The sequence below is a fragment of the Crocodylus siamensis genome, chromosome 4 (genome assembly GCF_052110815.1).
Source record: "Crocodylus siamensis isolate JL-2025a chromosome 4, ASM5211081v1, whole genome shotgun sequence".
Taxonomy (NCBI): domain Eukaryota; kingdom Metazoa; phylum Chordata; order Crocodylia; family Crocodylidae; genus Crocodylus; species Crocodylus siamensis.
The window spans coordinates 86,570,487-86,596,574 of NC_143398.1; the positions used below are offsets into that span (position 1 = coordinate 86,570,487).

The following is a 26,088-nucleotide window of genomic DNA, read 5'->3' on the forward strand; positions in this document are numbered from 1 at the left end:
ATTACTCAGGGAGCATGTGTTAAGAGAACAGCGAAGATAGCAAAGGCAAATGCAGAATTTATTAGGCTTAATAAGAGCAGATCCAGCAACACCAGCATGAGAATACACAACATAACACTTATCACAGTGCTCTTGCATGGGATGGGGTAGAAACACTAGTGCTGAATAGTGCTTGCAAGTGTTTCTTCCTCAGTACCTTCAAAAGATTGCAGAAGTGCATTAAGATATTGATAATGCAGAGTGTATGCTCAAACTGCCATGCTCAAAGACAAATTAGATGGCTTGGTCCTCTATTCAGGATACAAGGTGCAAAAATCCTGAAGCAGGCTGTGTGTTTGCTAGTGCCACAAGAGAAGAGGAAGAGGCAGCAGCATTTAACTTGGAAAGAGAATGTGTGGAGATTATTGGGAAATACCAAACTTGTGAGGGTAAGCATGTCACAGCCTGGGACAGGATCAGCAGGGATGATTATGTCCCACCATTCCAGAGTACTGTAATGACTGTTGAGGAATAAGAGTAGCATCCCTTAAAGGCTTTGGAGGTCTCAACATGGTGGTGGTTACCAAACACACAGATACACTATAAAAGTTATGGTGTAATTTAATAGATTTTCCTTTCTACTCTTATAGCATTTGAAAGCCTACACGAAGTGAGAACTATCAAAAAGGTCAGACACTGCATATTTACCATCTCCTCTTTAAAAGGTTTAATTTTGTTAGTTTGATGTTCATTAAAAAGACCAAATAGGTGTTCAGTTTACTGATCTTTCCTTTCAGAACAGGTACACTAGATGCAATTACAATACATCATCCTTTCATAGGAGCCCTCCAATATACTTCAGCCCTGACAGAACAGTCATCTTCATAAGAGGCAGAGGGTACTTCTATCTATATTAATTCTTTTGTCTCTAGGCTGCCAACATCATCTGTTTTGGTGGTCTGGACACAGATCTAAGAACTAGATGAAGACATTTCACATAGGACAACAATAAGTTATTAGACCTGGTCTGAATTGCTTCATCATACTTGTACCTGTTACTTGAAAGATAGCCCAGCTGCTCCATTACCTGCTTAGCTACATATGGCATTTGCACTGAACCAGAAACACTAGGCACATACTAAGTTGTTTTAACTGGTGAAACAGACTTGATTAAAAATCTTAACAGCTCCACCATTCTGATCTTTCAGCTGCTTCATAGCATCTAAAGAAGCTTAGAATCCACTCTGTATAACAAACGTTTATTCAGAAACAGATCATACATAATCTTCTCCAACCCCTAACACTCACTCCCCCCACCCCCTTTTATTATTAAAACGCAGATGTTTGATGGGTGACCTAAAAGAGGAACAATAGCAGTCTTAATTCCCCTCCCTCCCCCACCCAAACATCTGCAGTTCACAAGAAGTACTTTCCATAATGGTGGAGTTGATTTCCAGACCAAAATGAGTACTCCAGAAAAGCAAGTCCTGTTGAGTCCTCCATTATTTCCATGGCTAAGAGGGATATGTTGTGAGAGAGGAATGGTTTATACCACCTGGACAGAGTAAAGAATTTGCACAGAACAAGAGCAAAAGAAACAAAGAGTAGACCAAGAAACAGAGTCTGAAGCTACAGTGGTATTGGGCAGATTACAGTACTTAAAAGATTTCAGCAGGGCTGAACAGAACTGGTTAGTCTCATAGCTGCAAGGATAATGTTCAAACCCAAGTAGGGGTGGCTGTTACCTTCCCTCTCTTTTCATACTACACTTTAAAATTAATACAAGTACATGTAGCTATTAGCTTTCCAGTATTCACCAAGTTAATGGTGTGCTAATAAAGAAAGCATTAAGTGCCACCTAGTGGCTGCTGAATCTCCAGAGATATACAGTCTCTTTGGAAGGTACATCTTTGCTGCTTGACATGGGACCTCCTGGTGTCTATGCTTCCTCTCTGCCGTATCCCATCTGGAACTCCAGTTGTCCTCCTGCAGCCATCCCTCTTAAGCCATGAAGTGCATCCACCATCCTTCCTGCCCAAGTATGTGAGCTACAGGCCTGTGTAAAGCTAAGCATTACCCAACCCAAAAGGAGCCCTGTGAAAACTCAGAGTCCTCAAGGGCAGGAGGAAGGGGATTACTTCCTACATGTTAGTGTTCAACTTTGTTCCCAGCTTACTACTCCATAAAATCAGATCAGAGAACACAGAAACACCCCCTTCCTTTTCCACCTCAAAGAATGAATGTCAGGGACCGGAGAATACCACATGATATAGCTTAATGGAAAGGGAAACACTTGATTTCCTTTGGTTCTGGATACATGAAGTCAGTCCAGAAACAGGAAAAGGAGGACAACTCACCCTTAGGTACTCTAAACGTTCTGATTATTTAATCCGATAAATGCCAGAGTTATTTTTTCCATCTTGGCACACTATCAAATGCCAAAATTCACTAGGACACTAGCAGAGGCTTAACTGTGCCAGCACAACAAATGAATATTTGCACCAGTATGCATCTTCTCCAGCCTCCCCAAGTCTCCTGTCAATTTGTCTGCACACATGGGAGCTGCTGCGGGTTAGTTTCTCAGCATCATGGCTGCTGCTTCATAAAATATCCAACAGTTAAGCTGAAGTAGCATATGACCAGGTGAATGCAAGACAAAAAAACTGTGTCGCTTGTTGCACAGAAATGCACCTGGCTCTGACCCAAATGCAGCAGCTTTAAGAATGAAATCTCATTATCTTCAGGTGAGAATAAAGTGGCTTCGCCTTTCCATCAAAGGTAAATCAGCAGAGAAGAGGAAGTGTTTACATCTCCCACCCCAATCAGTCTCCTGCTGCACTTTAAAAGGCTGGCCACTGGGGCTTGGAGCAAAGGAGGGAGTTACATGGTCTATGCATGGTAATATATCATTGGTAGAAGGAGGAAGTTATTCTTATGGAAAAAGGTGGAAGAGAATTCCAACTATGAAAACAGAAAATACACACAAGAGGGAACACTACTGTACAGGAAGGGAGCGATCATAGAAAACAAACAAAAAACCGCGCGGTAGGTAAACGCAGCAATGCCTGCGTCCCTGCGCTATTCTCTCCATTCCCCGACTTGAGCAAGTTTTCCAGTCCACTACTCTCCTGCCCACTTCTCAGAGCTTGATTTTGAATTCTGTAGGCTGCACGGAGGCAGAGGCCCCTGAGGATTTGAAGAGCGCCTTCAAGATAGTGTCAGGGTCCACCTCAGCTGGTGGATTTGAGACAGCTGCACTTGACCGACGTGGTTCTCCTTCCTTCTTCACAGAGGGAGTATCACTTAATCGACTGCAGGAGGGAAGAAGACAGCCAAGATTTAACTTCAAGTTACATCAGAAGTAGGGCAGCATCTAAGTTTACTGTTCCTGGTTTTCCCCTTCCATGATATTGATTGCCTGGCTTAAAGCAATGCCTCCAGAGATTTCAAGTCCTACATTCAGAGTTATCAGGAGCAAGGAGTGCTATGGAAGCAAGCTGTGACTTGGATCTGTGGGGGAAGCATTCGCTCAGCAGCAAACCTGTGACCAGGCAAGCTAGCAACAATGAGCTCAAGGGAGTTCCTGTTATAGAAAGACTGGCTACAGGAGGGAAAAGTGCAGCTAAAGAGGTGTATGCAAGTGTACCTACAGACTGAAGATTTTCTTGAGTAAAGAAGGCAGGGCAGGGTAGTGTGGTGTAAGACTTCCAAAGATGTCTGACAAAGTAGGCTGTTGCCTATGAAAGCTCATGCCTTTCTGAATCAGTTAGTCCCAAGGTGCCCCCCCCGCCTTACATTCTACCTGACTTCAGACTAACACAGTTAACTACCTCTGTGCTTGAGAGAAGTTTATCACAGAAATGTTTTCCTTCTCCGACTTGCATGCCCAACCACCCTCTCCACACTCCAGAAACACAACCTGCATAGAATTTTTGGCTCTTCTACACTTGGACACTTACAGCAAGATTGGCTGATCTGATGTGATGACATTTCCATTCATGTGAAGGTTGCATTTCATTGGCTGCCCTATAAAAAGACAGAAATCCCAAATCTTAGAATTCCAGCAAGGCAAAGCTTCAGGAGTACTGTGCTGGATTGCAGGTAAGGATAAGCAAAAGTAGCCTTACATGTTGGAAGAGCCATTAGAGAGTTCATTTGTCCTTTCTTTTACAGTAAAACCACAGTAGAGCTACTGAAAAAGGTCAATTTGGAATAAAAAGTTCAGCTCTGGGATGGCTGAGCAATCTGCAAGATTTGAGATTACACCTTATACAATTCAGCAGGAAGTCACTCAGCCACCTTTTGCCTCGGACACATGCAGCTAGTTTCTACTTGCTGGATATAAGGTTACAAAAACTGTCAATCCTTATCCTCAAGAGTAAAAGATATGTATATTATCACAGAGGGAAACTGCCATCACTTCTGATTATATACTTATCTGTCCTGACTAGTCAAAAGCTGTACTATCAACTCAGAGAAACTCATATTCACTTTTACAGAAGCCTGATTCAGAAATGTTTTGGATGTACCTAGACTTCTGCTTTGTACAGTGAGGTGCACTAACATGTTATGCCTTCCCCTGGAGTACATAGCACTGGCTCCCATCAGGAGGCAGGATTCTGGTTTAGAAGTACCCATGATTATATCTAATAAACAGAATTCAATACTACTAACTTCAATGGAAATTGGCCTCTACCTTTGCGCTATGCCTTTCTAGCAAAGTAGTCTAGAAGCAACTCTGATGGACAGCAGAGATATAACTGATTATATAAAAACCGGAACAAATGGCCTTAGTGTCAGTGTTACAGCCCTCAAAAACATTCCCTGACAGAGACAGCACAAAAAGCAGCTGAAGCACTTTTTGGAACCTACATCAAGGTGGAAAAGCCTGTGATGAATTCATAGACCCCCCACACCTTCAACCCCAATCCTAGCCTCAGGCTTACCATCTAAGCACCTGTTGTTGTATTTCTTATATGCTGTAATGGCATCTTCCTTCTTTACAAAGACCACCTCAGCCACTCCAGGATGCACCAGACGGGCTCGCTTCAGAGCGCCACACACACAGAACAACTCCTGAGGAAAGATAAGAGCTGCTGCCAGTGCTGTATTAGTTACCATTTGGATCAGGAAATCGTGCTAAGTCAGGCTTACAGCACTTTCTGGCAGCATCATTTCATTCCATAGTCCAAGGATCTGGGAGCAAAATGGCTAGTTCTCTAGATCTATGTACTATGGTACAGGTTTTTGATGTCTGGTGGCCTAGTCTGCATTGTAAGTTTACTAACACAGGCTGAAGAAATCATAGGGTTGAAAGGGACCTCAAGGGTTATCTGGTCCAGCTTCCAAACAGTCTGGCTGGGAGCTGTTCCAGAGGCCAGCAGCAGGGTCAGGTCCCAAACCAGAGACCTGAACGAACACTGGCAGGCTGGCAACATCAGCCATCAGGCCCAGAACGTGTTGCTTTCCCAGCCTTAAATCAATTGGCTGATGAGCAAGTTCAGATCTCAGCAGCAAAGGAACCTTGTGCTGGCAGGTCAGAACAGCAGCTGGCTACTGCCCAGGGCTAAGAGTTCAAAGCCACTACAGTCAGGTTTTTGCACTCAAGTTTCACCACAAAGGAAGTATTTGGAGTTAAGCTTCTTTCAGCCTAACTGGCAGAGATGCATTATTCATGTTTTACATATAACATTTTTTTTAAAGTCCCAATGACCTGGCTGCTAGTAGGCAGCCTGTAGCAGAGAGCAAGGGCAGCTAGTACTGGGGTCCAGGCTCGTTAGCTCTCTGCAATACTATACAGAAGACCCAGCTTCCATTCTTCAGTCAGAAGGGTACAAAAGCGCTATGAAGGCTTTGGGTATGGAACTTAAATTGGAGAAGGCAAAGATACTACCATCATGTACCACTTGATATCAGATCCCCCAACTGATGGCTGATCAGCTTAATGGACCCTAAAAAGGTCTCTGTTTAGAGTAAGATGAAACAGCTAACTACAGAATCCTCAAGGCTCAAAGGAAATCAAACACACAAACCACAAATGAAATGTGCCTACTGCAGTCAAATCCACACAGAAGGGTAGGGTGTGAAATTATAATGACACAGATAAATAGCACTTACAACAATGTCTTCTTCTGTTACTCGGGGGTGCAGATTGTTCACAGTCATCTTTGTGCCTTCCAGAGGGCTGAACACCGGCTGCCAATATAAAAGTAAAATGAGTCATTCACATTAGGGAGAGAGAAAAACACATGAGGGAAGAAAAAGTGACAGAGAAAACAAATAAATGGTAGTAACGGATCCTAGGGAAAGCAAATGGGGGGGAGGAGGAAGAGGGGGGAAAAAACCAAAACCAAAACACTTGTTTTAGGGTTAAGTACCAAAGTCCACCAAATCTCAGCTCAACAGATCTTTACAGAAATAGCCCTTCTTCCATACTAGTTGGTCTGTGAAGTAATTCTTCTACCCCAACAGTGAATATGGCAACTAGTTTGCCCAACATGTAACAGCAAGACTTGGCTAGTTAAAGCTCTAATCATACTGGACTTGCGAGTCACTGCTCATATCCAAGTAATTTTTTTTTATAGACAGCGGGTTCTAGTAAATCACCACTGGCTCGAAACATAATAGTAAATCCTGGTGAGTGGGAAGGGGCCGTGGAGGGGAGTTGTACAGCCAACTCATCCAGAAGGGAGTCCTCTTTCCTTACACTCACCTCAACAGGTGCTGGCTCTTTTGGTGGTTCCTCTTTTGTCACTAAGGTCCGGGACACGCTTGTCAGGGCCTTTGTCCGAATGGGAGAGGGTGGGGCTGGGGGTGCTGTATAAGTATCATTCTGAACCACTTTGGTGAGCGGGACAGTCTTGGACAGAGAGAACTTATTGCCACTCAGCCCAGCCTACAGAAAGAGAGAATAAAAACACCCCTGAAAAGCGTATACCTTCACAAGTAAAACTCCTTTGCAAGCAGCAACAACTAGAGGTATAAAAGGGGGCACCTGGGGCAATGACAATTTCCAGCTGCTGGTGCTATTGGCATGGCCATGTGGCTGTGGCTGCAGCTGTTATTTTTCTGCCTCCACCTAAATTGGCATCTGGGACTACTGCTCCAGCCACCCTACCTTAGTTATGCTACTGACAGCCACTGAGAGTTACCAACACATACTAAATACTCTAATGATTTCCCTAGAGAAAATCAGTGTTAACAGGTACCTCTGTTTTCACACTGCAATAGTAAAGCAGAGTTAAGAAAAACTTCCATGTTTAGAACCCCTTTAAGCCTGAAAATCTCATAGCACCTTATTGAGTGCCTGCAGAGATAACTGGACTGTAATCACGTACAAGTTGGCAGGTTAGTATTTAGGCAGGCTAGTGTTTCTGAAGGAAAAGGCTGCCATAGCATCACAGGACAAGAGGTAAAGAGCACCTTTTCTATTCGGAACAGCTTGGGAAATTTTCACTTAGCAAAACAAAGATGCTTGGAGCTATATCAGTATATGGAAGCTAACACAAGCTCTTGTGAGAAGTGCTGGGGATCTTTAATGACCACAACTGGTTAGAAGCTCAGTTTTTTCCCTGAAACTTATTCAGATATTGGCACCCCCAGAACCAGTGACACGGGTCTCATACTTATTCTAAAACACAAAAGGGAGATTGACTACATCAGACTGTGCACACCAGAACAGCCACATCCATCTGTCTTCTCCTACCCCAGATGGCTGGTACCTACTGACAGGCAGCCAACAGCAATTCCCCACTACAAAAGAAAGCTCCTTCTTTGTTGATGTCTGGGATCAGGGGGCCCAGCAAGTTTCTATTACTTTCATGCTCAAGGCAGTGATGAGACAGGTCCAAAGAACTGCTCCAAACACAGGGAAGTTAGCCAAGAACCAACATGCAGGACTCTCTTGTCAGCAAGGAGAAAGCAGTTATTCCAGCTGCAAAAGGCTTGTATAGCCATAGGGAGCCCAAAGGAGACTTTGCGATCTGAAGAAAAGTTGAAGTCTTGGCAGAAAGGAAAAGACAGGGATGGAAGTGCACATTGCAGGGTTTCATCATTTATATACCATATTTATTTGACTACAAGATGAATAGCATGGGGGTGGGGGGTGAAGTAGAAATTCGGACAGGATCAGTGTTTGGCTATCAGAAGCACTTTATTTTGCGAGGCCATGGGAGAAAAAGCAAAGGGCAGCTAATTCTCAGCTACAGCAAGGCACAGACCCCTTTATATACTAGTAAGCCACGTACGGGTCAAGCTGCCCTGTAACATACCCTTGGCAGTCTGACAGCAACTCATCCTGTTGTTTGCTGAACCATGCACAGTTTTCTCAAGCTGTCTCCTGATAAGCTTATCCTGAAGGCCGCCTTGTTGTTGCCACTCGGCCTTCACCCGGATCCCCCATCCTGTCCCGACTCATATACACTTCTCCCAGTACCTTTCCATTCCTTGTCAGGGGGTTGGGGGGAAAGAGACCCTCATCTTACATTCACATATAAGGAAACCTCACCAAATACAGTCCATCTTTGAAAGGCAGCATGTGCTCAGTAATGGAAACCAACTATTACACTGATTAAGTGCACCTAATATTAAACATGACTATAAAGTACATGGCTCATATTGTGGAAACATATCTGGACGGGGCAATACCATGATCACAAAGGTGGTTTCCCACAGTGAGGCCTGTCCCTTGCACTTCAGGCAGGGTGACCCCTACATACAGGATTTTCCAAATGTGGGACTGCAAAAATTGTGTGGCCATGGGGAACTGCATTCACACAACACCCCCTGCCACCCCCTTGCTGTTGGCTGCCTGTCAGTAGGTACCACCCAGCTTACTCCTCAGCCTTTTGGCTACGAGCAAGCGAGACAAGAGGGCATCTGAACCCCAATGCCTCCAAGCTTGGAGCTTGCACACAGGATGCCTATCATGGATTCAGGGAGTATCCCAAGACTGATGGGTCTGGGAGACAGGATACTTGCTTAGTGGTACAGCCACATAGATCTGAATGATTGAGCTCTTTTCAGTTGAAATTCAGAACTTGACTATTGGGTTTTGCCCAAAAGAACTGATTTTGCCTTTGAAACTAAATTAAATAAATACTGATTGGGAACCTGTCATTTTTTTCTATTTTGGCTTAAGGCCAAATTAGTTCATACTTCCAGACTGACTGAGCCAAGCTCAATTGTTTGAGTCTGTGTGGCTCTACCACTGGGCAAGTCTCCTTTCTCCAAGACCCATCAGTTCAGATGCCCCCTAGTCACATTTGCTCCTAGCCAAAAGGCCAAAGGAGTAAGCCGGGGGGAAAGTACAAATGCAGTCCCCCACTGCCAGGTAAGTAAAATCACGTAGGCTGAATACCACCTCATGGTATCTCCAGGTCGGGATTTTTTTGGTTTGTTTTTTAAAGAAAGCTTTTCACATCGCAAGTCAAATCAATTTGAAATTCATGTGAATCATGCAAGAATCATATGTGGCCCAGTTACCAGCAAGTATCCTACACCCCAGCCTGGGGCTTCAGTTACTTCCAAATCCTTTGGTAGGCATCCTATGTGGAAGCCCAAGCCCGGAGGCTTGGGGTTCGGATGCCCCTGAGTTTTGCTCACCCTCAGCTGCATGGCTGTAGGAGCACGCGACAAAGCAGTCTGCCATATCTGGCAGGGAAAATACCATGACTGCTAAGGTGGTTTTCCTAGTTGCTGGGGATAACTGCTTTTCTGGCATGGGGTAGTACTCACAGAGGTAATGTATAGTTAACTTCCCATGTTCATTTCCCATGGGAAGATCCTAACCTCACAGTATCTCCAGGTAAACAACAGGTTAGTGCAACCTACCTAAACAAGATAAATGACAGTGTCTGTTGAGCAGAGTCCCCCTTAGCATCAACTCTTTTCCAAGTCATGGTGAGCCAATACACTGCATACATTTTGATTTCCTCTTCACTCCCACAGCTGAGCTGCACCTTTCTTTCCCATTTCCAAAGATTCCTATTTCTTCATCAGTCTTAAGTGTTTAGAAACATCACCAAGCAGGGCCCTAAATAGTTAATCAGAAATCGCTCTGTTGGTCCCTCTCAGCCTGTAGCACATAAATAGTGTGGCTCTGCCCTCCTGAGATAAAGCCACACCAGGCTGCTCTATAGCCCATCTGCATATACATTTTTGGATGATCCCAGGACTCATTACAAGAGCACACAGTTCCAGTCATGACGAGCTAATTAGCACATGGATCTTTTTTTCTTCTTTGGGGGGTGGGGTGGGGTTGAATGTATCTGGAGTACACACACATACTGAGCAATGCTGAGCTGTGAGGGTCACCACTGTTTGAAATGCTATAGATTTCGCTGGGGCCCAGCACAACAAACTTTATGGTAAATCATGAGCCTTTTGTCTTTGGATTAATATGATGTAGAGTTTGTGCTACATATAAGTAGTGTAAAAGTGCTACTTAAAAGTGTTTATGGAGCCCCTGTGCTAAAACTTGCAGCAGTTTAAAAAAAGGTAAAATATATAAATTCTGGATGAACTAAATCTATTAGTACTATATGTAAATGTCTAGAGCTATGTTTATTTCAAGGTCATCATTTTCAAATTTGTTTCTCACTTCCATGTGCTCAGAGAAAGCAGGGTCTGACAGTAAGGAGGAAGGGAAGGGGCTGCATAGAGAAGCTGTTGTGGTGAGGAGGGGGCACACTGGAGCCAGGATGCTCCTTGCCCCTTTCTGTGCAGCTGGATAGGTCCCTGCTGCTACCTCCTGTGTTGGATTAGGACCACCAGCCAGATTTGGCCTATCAACCAAAAAGGTTAAGTACCACTGCTTCAGAAGAACATGAGCCTTGTAAAGCTGCAGCCTACACATTCACCCAACATGAGTATGATGTGGTGTGGTGGGAACCTTACCGCACTGTGCAGGAAACTGTTTGTGGTGGTGATTTTCATCTGTTTGCTAGGAAGGGGAGAGACAGTTCCATCATCATCTTCCATGTCATACGGGGTCTATGGACAAGCAAACACATGGCTCATGAGGATGTGGCTTTTCTCTAGACACCATGCCTACCAGGGCAGTCTCTCTACTTCCAGCCTCCTTCGGAAGAAACCCATTCACTAGCAGAAGGTAAACCCCACCAATACTTCCCTCTCCTCTGTGCCCTGCCGCTGCCTGCGCTATTGAAAGGTGAAAAGCTGAGGGTGATGTCAAATACCAGAACTGCCTTACACTGACCTTTTCACAGATCAGAGATTTTTCTAGACATAATGAAGCTGCAAGCAGATTTTTAAAAAAATCCCTGGACGTTATATGGACTCATGGAGGACAACGGTAAGACAAAGAAAAATTAGTGCCTAATATTCTTTCGTACCCTGCCAGCTTTACACCTGAAGTCTACATGTATGCCTTCTTTGTAAACAGGAGGCTGCCAAATGCATCAGAGCCCCACATTCCTTTTGAATAGACTGTTTCCTTCAGCACACCAGATGCTAGCCTGGCATCAGAAAACACTGTGCTGGGAGGTGTGGGTATTCTGCTGAATGAATAATTCATTTTCCAGCTCCACTTCAGTGCTTTGAACCCCTCCAGACAAAACTAAATCCTACACAAAACACTTTCACACACTTTAAGCAATGCTATTGAAAAGGGGAAGCATAAATGCATAGGGTACTTCCCAAAATGAAGTCAACACAAAGCTAGCAAAAGCCAGCGTGGTCTTTGGCAGACTCTGTAAGTTGGTTTGGGATTGCAGAGGCATTGGACTGTCGATGAAACTAAAGGTGTACAAAGCCATCATTCTCCCAATCCTCCTTTATGCCTGTGAAACCTGGACCATCTACCAGCATCATGCCAAGAAACTAAACCACTTCCATCTATGCTGCCTGCGAAAGATACTAAATATCAAGTGGCAGGACAAGATTCCGGACACTGAGGTGCTCAGTTAGATCAGCTCTCCCCAATATCCACACCCCATTAAAACTGGCACAGCTAAGACGGGCCGGCCACCTTTCAAGAATGCCCAACACTTGCCTGCCGAAGAATTTCTTCTATGGCGAACTGTCAAATGGAGTATGCTTCTGCCATGCACCAAAGCAGTGGTACAAGGATACCCTAAAGATGTCCCTAAAGAATTCTGGCATTGATCTGGAGTCATGGGAGCAAATCACTCGTGACCATCAATGTGGACTAAAGCTTTAAAATGTAAACAAGGTCACAGAAGTGAGGTGACACCCCAAGGTTCAAAATTTCTCCCCTAGTTCTTTAGAGGAAATCTATTCAATTAAGGAACACTACTCAACAACACTACTCAATAAAATTCAACTTCTGCTTTCATCAAGCCCAACATCTAGAGCTTCTACAACCAAACCCTCTCAACAGCACACCTAATCATTTCTGATCAGATACAATGTAGGCAGGCAGGCAGACAATATGTTGGAGATGAATAAATCCCTGATCTGGTGTGAAATCACCACTTATTTTATGACATAAGCCTAGAAGGAAGGAACATAAGGGGGAACTTAACAAAGAATCCTGAAAAAAATTAGATTGGCTAAGGTCAAAAATACCCACTGGTGTTCAGCTAACATAGTTAAGACAAGAAACATCCCATTTATTTTACCAAGATTCTGCACAAGAACACATGGATCTGAGTAAGCTGTGACTGAACTTTTGAATCCTGCCTCCCCTCCCTTCCAACCCAATCCTCAAGGGAAAAAACCCCATAGCAACAACAGGCAATTCCACGCTGCCAAAGAGCAGTACTCACCTGTTTGTGTGTGTGGTTGTTCACCACATTGATCCTCATCCCTGTAGGATGAGAGTGTCCTGGAGCTGCAGCCTTCTGCTGCAATACCAGAAAGAAGAACCAGTCAAAGCATTAACATCAACACACAGTTTCAATGCATCTTCGAACAGGATAGCTACTAGTTCATTCCCTTCGAATAATTAACTTAGACTCACACTCCCACTGTTGCCAGCACGGTGGCATGGGGTGGTGGGACACTATTTGAACGCACAAAAATAACGTAGCTTTTTTCTGTAGTACGTGTTCTGCATGAGAAACCATCCCATCAACATAAAGGAATTAAGAGCTAAGGTCTAGGCAGGGGATTTATAGCACAAATTATGCAAGCTTTGGTTCAAGATTAGCAGGAAATGAATTAAAAACCTTGAATGCTATTATAGTCGGATTGGTGCATAAATAAATACAAACTAGTGAATGTGGTTAAGCAATGGGGATCACATGCCATTATCCTTTGGCACTGTAGGGAACAAATGGTATATAACCATATTTATGGTACTCCCTAGAAACTGCATTTTAGGATGCAAGCTCAACTAACTCAAATCTGTAGCAAGAGTGAAGCACCAAGTTCTCTTTCCCAGTAAAGCTGGGATACATTTTACTTGAACAAAATGCTGTACAAGACAGCACTACTGGCCATTTCAGCAATTGTACCTGTTGCCTTGTGCAATTGGGAAAAACCCAGGGTGTACAGCTTTGCTGAAGGGTTCTTTTCTGGACTATTATATCTCTGAGCAGTTCAACAGCCCTGAGAACAGTTTGGAATTTGTCCAAGATAGTGAGGTTAATCCTCTGGCTCCTGCTACAGTAGCATGGGATCCTTTAGTTACCATGAACAGTCAAAGCATGGCTTTTGCATTTAATCTAGAAGAGCTCCCTGCAGTGCAGCACCCTTCTGTTCTGATCTGCCAGCGATTCCAATCTGCAGTCCTGCAAATGATCGATAACTACATTATTTTTGTGCCTTCAAACAGTGTCCCACCATCCCATGCCACTATGTTGGCAACAGTGGGGGGTGTGAGTCTAAGTTAATTATTCAGTTCCTTAATTATTCCAATTCAGAGAGAAAAATCTGCCCTAATATAGTACCAGCAGCACCTCAAGATTTTGCTGAAGGTCTCAGTCAAGTAATGATGATAACATACAGATCTCATCTTCATAGCATGAGATCTGACCAAATCAAAGCAATACAGCCATATGCCTGAAAAGAACCAGAACAGTTTACCTCATTTCCTCTTGTTCTAGTTGTGAGAAAGGGCATTAGCAGAGAGTTGGAAATTGACAAAAACTCATCAAGAATCTTAGTCCATATGTAGGAGTTCACCTGTGGTTTTTGTCATTGTGTGACCTTGCATTCACATGTTTATGGAGGGAGAGTACTAAGGCAGCACAGCTGGGGTAAGTCATTACTGACATGACTGATATTTTTAAAGTGCACTGCTGCTGGACTAATTTTTCAGCAAATACTTAAATCCTTCAAACACATGGCTGACAGCTCCATATGCACCAACTCTGCTCCAATCATTCACTGACACTTGCAAGCATCCTTAACTGACTAATCTGAAAACTACTGAATGGGCAGCGTTTTTGTTTTGTAAGCGAGCTGCTATCTTGTAATTCTCTTGCACTACCCAGGCTAGCTGGGGAAGGGAAATCTGAAGCAGTTAATGTGCAAGTTGTCTAACTTTTGGGAGAAAGGTGCACATTTTGATGCTCTGAAGAAAAAGCTAAGCAAAGACCAAGGTCAGTGGGACCCAAACAGAGTAACACCCCACCTTAATTCAAGGGAATAGGGACTTTTCTTACCAAAGGCTGGAAGCAAATGAAGGGAGTTGTTGGCCTGCAGATTTAACAAGAGGTGTTGATAGCTATATTTGTCTTGAGATGCACAATGATTTAGCAGATAACCAGGATCAGGATTAGACTATCATAATTTGCAAGTGGCATGGTCTGCTGCTCACTCCTCTCCTCTTGGTCACCCAGCATTCTCTTTTCCCTCAGAGAGGTTTGTTTCTGTTCACTGTCATTTTGTACATTATAGACTTCAACAGACAAGCCTGCAGCTGATACATGGCTTTGGGCCCCAGAAGAATCAGTTAAGACTCAAGCTGCCAGACAGCAGATGGGAAAATACACATGACAAGTGAAGTCAGAAATCAATGGGCAGAGGAACACTGGCTGGGTGGGCAGTCAGCAGTTCTACTGAAACTGGGACAGAATTTCAGCATTAATGTGTCAAATAACTAGGCCACTCCCTAATGCCTAGGACCTTCATGGTAAAACTGTATCCTTGTACTGGACAAGGAACAAGACTGGAGTTTAGGAGAGGAAGCTATGTTCTGCCGAAGGCCAAAAAGAATGCAGTAAGATGCATATAAATACGGAGTCTAACCTAAAAATGTTATGGTTGTGGGCTGTATTTCCTAATTAACAGAATCTCCAGCCATGATGTGCAAGCATGGTAGATGGGTTCTGCAAAGATGATCAACAATGTAAGGCTTAGTAACAATATTTACATGTTCCTTGGGTTTTAACTGGAAGAACTGAGCCCATTCAAACCTTGCAGTGTCAACCATAGTCTGCACAGACTCAGAAAGATAATCTGACTTTGGCACACATGGAGAGAGTTACTGGCAGTTAGAAAGGAAAGAATGCATTTTTCTTAGGTAAAATCTTGTTTTTACAACTCCCTCCCTACCAACACAGCACAAGGGGTACCAAAAATTCTGAGAGCTCCTAAGACCAAGCATGAAGATTTAAGTGCATCATTTTTTTTCCACATACAAAAAAACTAGAACTCTTGGTTCCAAAGAGTTTTTTCACTTCATTCAATTTTTTAAAAAAATTTAAATTTTTAAAAAACTTTTCTCACTTTGTTTCACACAGGGCTGGCTTGTAACCATGTGGATTTCTCTAAGTATAAATGTTTCAATTAGCCTGTAATGGGATAGCTGGTTGGGGGGTGGGAGCAGGGAGGGGATACGTGGTATGAGGGAAGTGACCTACTTGAATAGTTTTGGTGATTTTCATGGCTGGGCTCACTGTACCCATGGCTGGGCTCATAATGGCAGGAGCACTCCTTTTTAAGCTGATTTTCTCTCTGGCATCAACCACCTTGGTCACCTTCTCAGCAGCCACGCTCTGCTGCTTGCGGGAATTCAGCATTTCACGGGCATCCTGCACTTTCCCTTTGATTTTGAACCTAGCATCTTTTTGAACCAGTTTCTCTCGGGCGTCTTTAACTCCCAGTTTGTGTCGGGCATCAGCGAGACCAATCTTTTGCCGAGCATCAAAAGTCCGCTGGAAACCGATGGTTGCTGAAGGTCTACTTAGAAGATTTTGCTGGATCCCAATTCGCGATCTGACACCTCCAAATACTGGCCTGGTATTGAGCCTGGAAAAGAAGTTTCAGACCTAATATAAGCAGGTTATAGAATTAATGGAAGATTTTCAACAGCTTTACAAAAAACTAAAAACCATACCCTGAGACAGTCCCATCTAGAATCCCACAGTTTCATAGTATGTAGGGTCGGAAGGGACCTGAGGAGATCATCGAGTTCGACCCTCTACCATGGCAGGAAAGAGTACTGGGGTCAAACGACCCCAGCAAGGTGTTCATCTAGCCTCCTCTTAAAGACTCTCAGAGTAGGAGCCAGCATCACTTCTCTTGGAAGTTGGTTCCAGATCCTAGCCACCCTGACTGTGAAGTAGCGCCTCCTGATATCTAGCCTGAATCTACCCTCTGCCAGGTTGTGACCGTTATTCCTGGTCACTCCTGGTAGTGCTCGGGGGAACAGGGACTCCCCCAGTGCCTGCTGGTCCCCCCTGACTAGTTTATAACAGGCCACAAGATCCCCCCTCAGCCTTCTCTTCTGGAGGCTGAACAGGTTCAGGTCCCGTAGCCTCTCCTCATAGGGCCTGCCCTGCTGCCCCCTGATCATGCGAGTGGCCTTCCTCTGGACCCTCTCCATGTTGTCCACATCCCTCTTGAAGTGGGGCACCCAGAACTGGACACAGTACTCCAGCTGCAAGACACAGTACTTTATGCATAAATAGAAGTGAAGCCAGAAACTGCTTCTTGGTTTCACTGAGGTATTTTACAAGCTAAGTTATACAGATGAAATGCAAGAGGTTAAGGGACATTTGGCAGTTACATCACTAGTAATTGTGACTGCCTCTGCTTTAAGTTACTGGCAAAAAATATTTAAATTCACCGGGTTGAATTTTTAAGCACAAACTCATGATTAAGTTACTCAATACTGCAGAATAAAAGTTCACAGAGGAAGAAGCACAAGCAACTATAAGGTATTAATGAGAAGCAAGGTGAAGGCTAACGTAAGTAGGAACCTAATTTAACTATCCTTAACTTCCCCAAACAAAAACTGAACTGCCTGAATCTTTGCATGTGCCCATCCCCACATAGGTTTTTTGAAGCATGGGTACAGATTCAGGGGCAGGTGACAAAACTGAGAAAATTAGTTTTAAAATCATGGTACTGAATTTTTTTTCCCCCCAGTACTGGCTTTTTGATTCATTATCTCTCCATAATGGGTTATGCTTGATGTGTTTTTTACTGCCTTCCTGAGGGGGACTTCTTAGTATTATAGAGGTGTTTTATAGGCAAACCCAAGGCTGAAAGAACCTTGTAGGATATGTTGCATTGTTTCAGAAATGACTACCAGGAGAGAACTCAGAGCAACATGGATTCACCAAACACTCCAGAAAGATCTCTCCCTTCAAGCAGAATCATCCAGTTTATATACTTTCAAACAGCTTTTACACAGGACGTGATTGCATAGTCAATTTTCGCAAGCAAGCAGTCAGAGATGACAAATACGCATTTTCTGTTATCTCAAAAGCAACAGATACATACTTCTCTGCCATCTCAAGGCTGTGGATATGGGTGAAGCAGAACACTTGGGAATACAAAGAACAAACATTTCCCTTGGTTTTTGCTCTTACATGCAGAGCCAGCAATTTCCCACTTAACTGTCACTGTCATCATACGACTTGAAGTTTAGCATGACCAAAGTTTAAGGCATCCATTTTGTTTGATTCCACAATGAGAACATACAATGAGGTAAGCCAGGCTGTTAACTTTACTGTGGCATTTTCTGACTTGATCATAACTATTCTACTTAACTTTAGGCAAAAATATTTTTAAAAATCCAAAGCAGCTTTGCATTTCAGAACCAGGCTCTGCTTGCACTCAATGGTGGAACACCAAATCTCACAAACTGTATAGGAAACATGCAAGAAGGAAGTCCCTCCCCTCAGTATTTTAGGAACAGAGCACTGGGGGAAAGATGAAGCATATTTAGATACAAAGAGGAAGAGTATGGACCAAAAACAAGACTGTCAGCTTCCAGCACCAAGGCTGTTCTCTCTTGCCCACCTAAAATGTTATTAGCAAAGGCTGGTTGTGTCAAGTTCCATTTTACCTTCTGGATAGATGCATGAATATTTTGGGGTTTTACTGGGAGGGGGATTCTCCCCTTCCCCCAATCTTTCCATTACTATGAAATATTTAAATGAAAACATGCAGTTATTTTGCCTAGCAACTAGAGATCTGATTCTATATCAAGCTGAGTGGCTCAACTCAGATTTTGACCTTCAGCACATCAAATTCACCAAGTGGCTGCTTCTCAAATCTAATCAAGAAACACTTGAAAATTTCTGATCAACATCGCAAATCAGTGATTGTAGTTAGCAACCAAACATCAGCATATAATTTATCTGACTCAACAAGCTGAAAGTTGAAGTAGAAAACTGATGAATGAGCTAATGTAATGAAAATGCTTCTTAAAAAAATGTCAGCTACGGTCTACTATCAGTTTTACTCACCAAGTCACACTGCCAGAGCGTAACAGTTAAGAGACAGCAATATCATAAAGACCTGATGTCAATAATATTTAGAAAATATGTGAAAGAAAGTTAGAGAGGTATATGACATGATAATAGGACTTTGACTACTAGGTGCACTGGTGGCCTGTGAAGTCTTTCAAAACATGCTTTTTTGGGAGCTGTGCTGTGAACAATGGAACAGAAGAGGCGTTTTATCCACCAAAACTCCCCATCATTTTAGACAGGGATACTTTAACAATATGACAATCCCTAAATGGGTTCAAAAGGAATAGACTGCTTTTTGATTGGAGTCAATAAACAAAAATAAGAACAGAAGTCATCTGATACCCTGTTTTAGCATCTGAGCAGGATGACTGAGATTGTTCCCTAATCAGAGCTGCTAAAAATCAGGCACGAATCTTTGCACTAGGGATTAAGTTAAACCCATGTTTTTAAGCGAGTGATAGTTAAAGAAGAGTGATGTGGGAAAGAACACTTTTCTGTAGAGAATCACTCTTAGAGTAGCATAATGAGGTCTTAAGAAGGGAGACCCTTAAACAGCATTACTCCATCCAAATCAGTTCCTATTATTACAAATCCTCCTCAATACGTAAAAAGCAAAACAATAATGTCATCATCATCATTATCCTTATGAATGTGCAAGCGCACTTTATGCTTAGGCTTTTAGTTTTTTATTACCATTTTGTGTGACTATATTTAATAGCATTTATATTGCTATACAAATGTACTCTTTGTTCAACACTGAATAAGGCATGCTAGTTGGTTCAAAAAGCTTGCAATCTAAATCATGCACAATAAATAAAAGACAGACAAGAGACAAACATTCTAGTACAGGTTGCTATCAAGAGATTATTGTTGAGCAGAAGAAAGTTGGAAAGCTTCCTGGAAGAAATGGATGTTAAGAAGGGATTTAAAAGAGGAGCCACGAGGTGCCAAGCATATTAACCAGCATGAGACTGTTCCAAGCATACCACAAATGAAGGCAAGGCCGAGTCCTCATCTAGACTAGGATTTAAAGGTAAATAAGAACCTGTTTGCTACTACCTTTTAGCTAATACCTTCTAAAAGGCAAGAATGTCTGATGAAGAAAGTCTGTATTTGAAAGCTTGTCTAACGTTATCCCAAGTATATAGTTGGTCCAGTAAAAGAGATCCCCCAAAGAAATTCTTACCCGAGACAAAGCACTGCAGATGTTCATGCGAGCTGAACTAGAATAATTCAAATCTATGCTTGCCCTCAGACCAGAATCACAGGGACTGTACCAGACACACAGAGAAGGAGAGAAGAGACCCGCAGACAGCCATGAGGAGGGTTACCCGGTGCAGAAAAAGGAAGGTGAAGGGCTACAAAAAAAGGAGGCAGCAGAGCAGCAGAATCAAGACTCTACAAGCCTTGTCTTCAAAGCCCTTTGCTGAGCTATAAGACCTGTTCTAGGCCCTGCCCACAGTGACACCTCAAGAGGCGTGTAGGAGGGCTACCATGTGGGGGGTTAAGGAGATGGTGGGCTTTTGGAGCTACACTCTCAGGTCCTCCTGAACAGCTGGGAGTGCTGCCAGCGTGGAGGAAGGCTGCCCCAGAAGCCCAACCTGTCCTCTTGCAGCCAGGATCTTTCACTCCCTGCCACCTCCTGAAGCCTTCCAGAGCACACAGCTCCCAGCTGCACCCTGACAGCATTGGCAACTGGGGGCCCATGGGGGAGACCAGCCACAGCCACTCAACAGATAGGGAGCTGCCCCCACAGCCCATGTGGGCAGAGAGGGCAGAGGCTGGTTCAGCCCTAAGTCAAGACAAAGCCGTGACTGGGGGGTGAGAACAGAAGGATCAAGAGGAGGAGGGAAGAGCCCAGGTGGCCCCATCACGGGCAGGGGCTGCAAGGCCAGGGGGGAAGCCAGGGCAAGGCAGAGCAGGAAAGCCCCCTTGAAGCTGGGCTGGACACTCTCCCTCCCCCCACCACAGCGCGGGGCTGCAGGGGGAGCGGGAGGGGGGATCCCCGCCTCCCCCGGGGTCTCAGGGTGAACCGAACGCACCCTCCCCCGCCCTGACTGACAACCAACGCGGCCAATCAGCATCCAAACAGGACCCCTAAGGCCAGCGCCGCAGCCAATGGGAAGTCGGGGTGCGAGGCAGGGCGGCGGCGCTAGCCCAGGCCCTGGCGCGGAGCGGGGCTGAGGCTGGGGCCGGGAGAGCCGCCCCCCCCGCACGGCCCCAGCTGTGCCCCGCCCCGCTCACCTGCCCTTGGCGCTGACGCCGCGCTTCCGGATGAGCTCGTCCAGAGACAGGTCCGCCATCTTGCCGCGGGGCCCACGGATCCGACGCAGCGAGCGAGACCCGGAAACGAGACAGACCACTTCCGCCGCAAGCCCCGCCCCCGGTAGCGACCACTGCACGCGTCACGCGGCCCCGCCCGGGAGCGTGGGGGCTCCCAGAATGCCCCGCGGCCGCGCAGGGGTATATTTGCATAACGAAGCGTCGCGTTTGCACACATTCCTGTCCCAAACCAAGAGTGTTTTGGGGTATCTTGGGTCTGACTGCCGGGGTGGAATGAGCGGCATGCGGCTGAATAAAGACTAGCTCACGGGAGCAGCGCCTGGAGCTCACCGTGATCTGAAGATACACCACCGAGCGCCGCCACCCCGCCGTGCCTAACCCTCTGTATGCCTTAAACTTATGAGTAAGGAAAATAACGACCCGGGGTGACGCCCGGGTCCTCACTACTAATGTGAGAGGAATTTTTGCGCGGGCACAGGTCGTCCCTTGGGTGACCCGCTTACTTCGCGGGATGCCCTGGAGTAGCGATCTGCCCGGTTCCCCTGATGTGGTCACGAAGAACAGTGTGAGCAGCGCTCAGGCTTGCTGGGGTGATAAGGGCAGTGATAGGTTGGGGACTAAGTGGAGTTCAGCGCTTTGGGAAACTTCCCTCCTTGCTTTAGTGTAATTAGTACGGTCGCAAAAGCACGCTTCGCATAGGAAATCCCTTCCCCAAAGAATCCTTCGGTGAAATAGGAGACATTATAACAAGAAAGGCAAGGTTCTTTAGGTAAATCCGCCAACACGGCTACAGCTTGTATTGCTGTATATAAAGATATATTCATGTATTTTCATAAAATATACAAAAAGGCAGGGTAGTTTTGTATCTTAGTGTTAGAAATGCACAGTAAATGGAGTGTTATTAGAACTGCACAGTTTGCATCTCGTACCTGATAAGAAAAAGAACACTGCCAAGGACTTTTTCTTTCTTAGCTAGTCTTGTTACAGTTTTTTCTTATGCTAAATCACTCCCTCCCCCACACTCCTTCAGCCTCCCTGGTTCTTCTCATGCAGATTACAGAAGCTGGAATTCAACTGACTGTGTCCTTGAAAGGGGGAGGGATTTCAACTCTTGGTGACCTAGAGAACTTTCTGAGTGTGCGCAGTTAGCTGATGCATATTTGCCTATCCGCCCCACATACTTAAGTAGTTAATTATAATATACATGCGACGGATGAAGTGATGTGATCACATACATGTTTGTATGAACCGGAAATAAGCTGTAAGAGTTCCTGTTTCTGCACACGTGCCCAGGAGGAAAGGGATAAAATGCCAGCTGAGAATTTCCTCAGGGGGCGGAGTAATCTGAGTCCTTTGACTCTGCTCCGACCCTATTTGCCAATACACCTTTTGTGCTGCTAATAAGTGTGTGTCTGAGATTTCTTTGCATGAGAGCCTCCAAAGAAACGAACCGCTTTTTGCATCATTAGACTAACCAAAGTGTGTGTGTGCGTGCGTGCGTGCGTGCCTGTGTGTGCACAGGCACATAACATTTATATAGGCAGACGAGGCTCTTTGGGTGAATCTGATATCTTTTATTAGACCAACTTAAATACTTGGAAAAAAATATTTTTCCAAACTTTCGGGTTTAAAAACCCTTTGTCAGGCTGAGGAAGTCTCTGCAGTTGGTGTGTGCTCTTCTTGGATGGAATAAATATGAAGAGCATACACCAGTTGCAGAGACTTCCTGAGCCGCATAAAGGGTTTTTAAACCTGAAAGCTTGCTAAAACATTTTTTCCCAACAATTTAAGTTGGTCTAATAAAAGATATCAGATTCACCCAAAGAACCTTGTCTGCCTATGTCCTTAGACCAACACAGCTACAACCTACACCCCTATATCATTTATATAGCTCGCTGTCTCTCTCTCTCTCTAAATATAGAGGCAGATAGCTATAGAGAGAGAGTGAGAGAGATAAATGTGTACACACACAGAGGACTCTATACAGACACAAGCACTTTTTGGTTAGTCTATAAGGTACAAAACCACTTTACCTTTATATACTTTAATAAAATATGTAAAAACTATATATAAGAAGTGTGCGTGCATATATATACACACAAAATGTGTGTGTGTACCTATATATATACATATATGTTCTCATATACACACAGACACACGCTTTGTTTTTACTATATATATATATATAAAATGGTACCTCTAACAATTTGTCAAGTGACCACTGTGGTTCACTTGACAGAAGAAAACACACTTTAAGAGTTGAAGTATTTTAGTCCTACTACAAAGTTCCAGGGCTGGCCCACAAGTTTTTGGGGCTCCCTGCAATAAATAGTTTTTGGGCCCATCTGCTGCAAAGAAGGCAGCGGCAGCAGGGAGGGTGGGGGAGGTGAGTGGTCAAAGAAGCTGGCAGCAGTGGCAGTGGCATCGTGGGGGGGGGGGAGGGGGGCGTGGCAAGTGGCCAAAGAAGCTGGCATCAGTGGCAGGGCGGTGGCGAGTGGCTGGATGCAGGGGCCCCATAGCTGCAGGGCCCTCTGCAGCTGCAGGTTTCACAGAATAGGAGGGGCAAAGTTCGCACTGCACACCCATCACTATTCCAGTGCTTTCACTAGTTTTCACCGCATTCATTAGCACTGTATTTGTCTCTGCTGCTGCCATTGCTGCCTCTGGTCTGCCCAGCAGGGCAGCAGTGACAATGCAGAGCAGCCGCAGAGCAGCCACAGGGCAGCCCAGCACAGACTCTGGGTGGAAGTGACCAGCAGCACTGAGGGGGAGTGGGGATGAGCTGCTTTTCTCCACATGCCAAGCAACATTTTTTGCTCAGCTACTGCCACTGCTCAGAGCAGGTTTAACTTGTTTCTTATATAATTGCAAGTTCCCTCACCCACTCTTGGAGCCCCTTATCCATTTTATCAGAGGGGAAAAAACAAAAACAGGCACTATTAAATACATTGTGGAACCAGAATCCCACCTTATTACATAATATTCACATATTCAATGTCGCAATCGACCTGCTGAAGGCCCCCCCCCACCCTTGCTGGCAAATATGCTGTCCCTTAAACTATCCTATGCCTACGCGGGGCTGAAACAACCCTCTGAAGTCCAGCCCTTCCCAGGGCGTTGTATCCCCTCCTTGCGTTCTCTGCTTTCCTCTTCCTCTATAGAAATACAACTCGTGCATAGCTAATTGCAGACACTCTACCGTTGAAAAGCACGAGCCCTTTAGTGCTAGGAGGGAACGCACTTTCCAAATTGCTACTTTAATACATGTGACAAGCACCCTCACACCCCATGACCCATCCGTCCCCTCTGTCAAACCATAGAGCACGTTTTCACTCGTGATCCCCGTTGCCTTCCCTGTCTCCTTCAAAAAAAACCCCTGCCCTCCCCCACACCTTCTGTGCATAAAAACAACCCCACAAAACGTGCGCCACGGACTCAGGTTTGTCACAAAGTTCTCTTGGGCACTTGGGGGACCGTGTGAGTCCCCATCGATATAGTACTTGTCGCACTGGCAGTGTGTTTCTCACAGCCCTCCAGGCCAGCTCCTCGTGCTCCCCTTTCCATTCCTTCCCCACCAACCCTCTCCACACCCTGCTGACCTTGTCCGTGCTCAACTCTCCGACATCAGCCATTCTCTGCTTCCCCCTGAGGAACTTGAGGACTTTCCTGGCATCCGCCAGGCCTTCCATCCCTAACCCTGCCAAGCCTTCCCTGGCCACAAAGGATCCAAGGCGTGCGTAAGGGAGTGACATCCGCCAAGCCCACGCCCCCCGCCACCCGTTCCCAAACAGTCCCAGCCTCTGTAGGAGCCTTCCCCCCCAGAAAACACAAAGGTTGGAAACCGCACAGGGCAGCCCAGCACAGACTCTGGGTGGAAGTGACCAGCAGCACTGAGGGGGAGTGGGGATGAGCTGCTTTTCTCCACATGCCAAGCAACATTTTTTGCTCAGCTACTGCCACTGCTCAGAGCAGGTGTGTGGTGGGCTGGATTGGGGCTGTGTGCAGGTCCCCACTGGTACTGTGGGGTTAGGGCCAGCACCAGTAGCACCCAGAAGGAACTGCTGCTGCCTGGGCTGCCTAGAAAGGCAGTCCAGCTGTGGAGCTGCCCCAGTCTTGCTGCATGCCCAGGGGACAGCAGGATGCACCATGGGTGGGCGGTGTGGAATGGGCATGGGGTAGGCTGTGCATGTGTATTCCAGCTGATCCGCTCCCATGGAGGTGAGTCCAGTGCAGGTGTAGGGCAGGGCGGGGTGGGGCAGGGGCTGCATGCTGTTGGTGGTGGTGGGGACACACCGCAGGTGTGTGGGCTTCAGGCTGTTGTGGGGCAGGGACAGATGCCGACTGGCTCAGAGGGGCGCACATGGGGGAGCTCCCATGCATACCCTACCATACCCAAAACTCTTCTAACAAACCCCACAACTACACCCTCCCCCTCACACAATCATACACCCCACAAACACCATACCCACCCACACCCTCCTGCCCACCCTGCCATAAACCCCTCACCCATCCCCACATACACACCCACATGCCTCTGGAGGGAGCCCTGCTCACTGCTATATGCACACATCCCACCACACCCCACCCAGCCACCTTCCCTCTCTACACACCCCAACAAACCCCATAACCATGCATACCCACACATCTACACAAACACAACTCCTTACACAGATGCCATACCCACCCATCCACCTCCACACAAACCCCCATACCCTCCCTCATGCCCCACATACACACATCCACATAAACACACCACAGCCCCTCACAAACCCACCTCCCCATATTCCCCCACCTCTCCACACCCCTGCCTGCAATATACAAGAGTAAGACTTCATTTTGAGATGTTATGCAATCACTTCTTTATATGGCATGCAAACACACACAAATCAGGACAAAAATATTTTAAAAATAAAATTAAAATATTATTGTCAGTGTTTGATTTTTAGTATATAATTTGTTTTTCTTCTGGTTTTTTTTTCTGTTTCCCAGATGGCATACCTCATTCCCAAAAGGAGTACTTCTGGAGGCACGGAGAAGGACTTCCAATGGCAAAGGTCAGGGGTTAGGGGGTGGGACTTTCCATTCCAAGATGGCAACCAGGGGGTGGGGCACCTGTCATTGCAGCCCTTGACAGCTGACTAAAACTCATTAAGTGGCCCTCCAGTGGAAATAATTGCCTGCCCCTGGTCTA

The 26,088-nt window shown here is 45.4% G+C and overlaps 1 protein-coding gene and 1 non-coding gene across 3 annotated transcripts; one reads left to right on the forward strand and one right to left on the reverse strand.

The window, feature by feature from the left end:
- Positions 1-40: 40 nt before the first annotated feature.
- POLDIP3 (DNA polymerase delta interacting protein 3) lies at positions 41-20,988 on the reverse strand. Of its 2 annotated transcripts, none has more exons than XM_090042734.1 (9): positions 20,859-20,988; positions 15,771-16,158; positions 12,729-12,803; positions 10,876-10,971; positions 6,692-6,874; positions 6,097-6,174; positions 4,926-5,055; positions 3,939-4,005; positions 41-3,290 (listed from the first exon to the last, which is right to left on the reverse strand). In XM_090042734.1, the coding sequence occupies exons 1-9, from the start codon at positions 20,915-20,917 to the stop codon at positions 3,119-3,121; spliced, it is 1,248 nt and encodes a 415-aa protein (XP_089898860.1). In that variant the 5' UTR covers positions 20,918-20,988; the 3' UTR covers positions 41-3,118. The 2 variants fall into 2 exon arrangements, with proteins under 2 accessions (XP_089898860.1, XP_089898859.1); XM_090042733.1 differs by having other exon boundaries at positions 12,729-12,806.
- A 295-nt stretch (positions 20,989-21,283) lies between these two features.
- Positions 21,284-21,433, forward strand: LOC149865955 (U12 minor spliceosomal RNA). Its single transcript, XR_016442187.1, has one exon. It is a non-coding gene; the product is annotated as a U12 minor spliceosomal RNA (small nuclear RNA).
- Positions 21,434-26,088: the final 4,655 nt, after the last annotated feature.

What these genes read in the sequence shown, in the direction of transcription:
- POLDIP3 (XM_090042733.1), bottom strand. Translation starts at nt 20,917, where the DNA reads ATGGCGGACCTGTCTCTGGACGAGCTCATCCGGAAGCGCGGCGTCAGC. An exon ending in GGCGTCAGCGCCAAGGGCAG is followed by an intron (nt 16,159 to 20,858) that starts GTGAGCGGGGCG and finishes CTTCTTTTCCAG; the next exon opens with GCTCAATACCAGGCCAGTAT. An exon ending in AAGAGCCAGCACCTGTTGAG is followed by an intron (nt 6,175 to 6,691) that starts GTGAGTGTAAGG and finishes TTATATTGGCAG; the next exon opens with CCGGTGTTCAGCCCTCTGGA.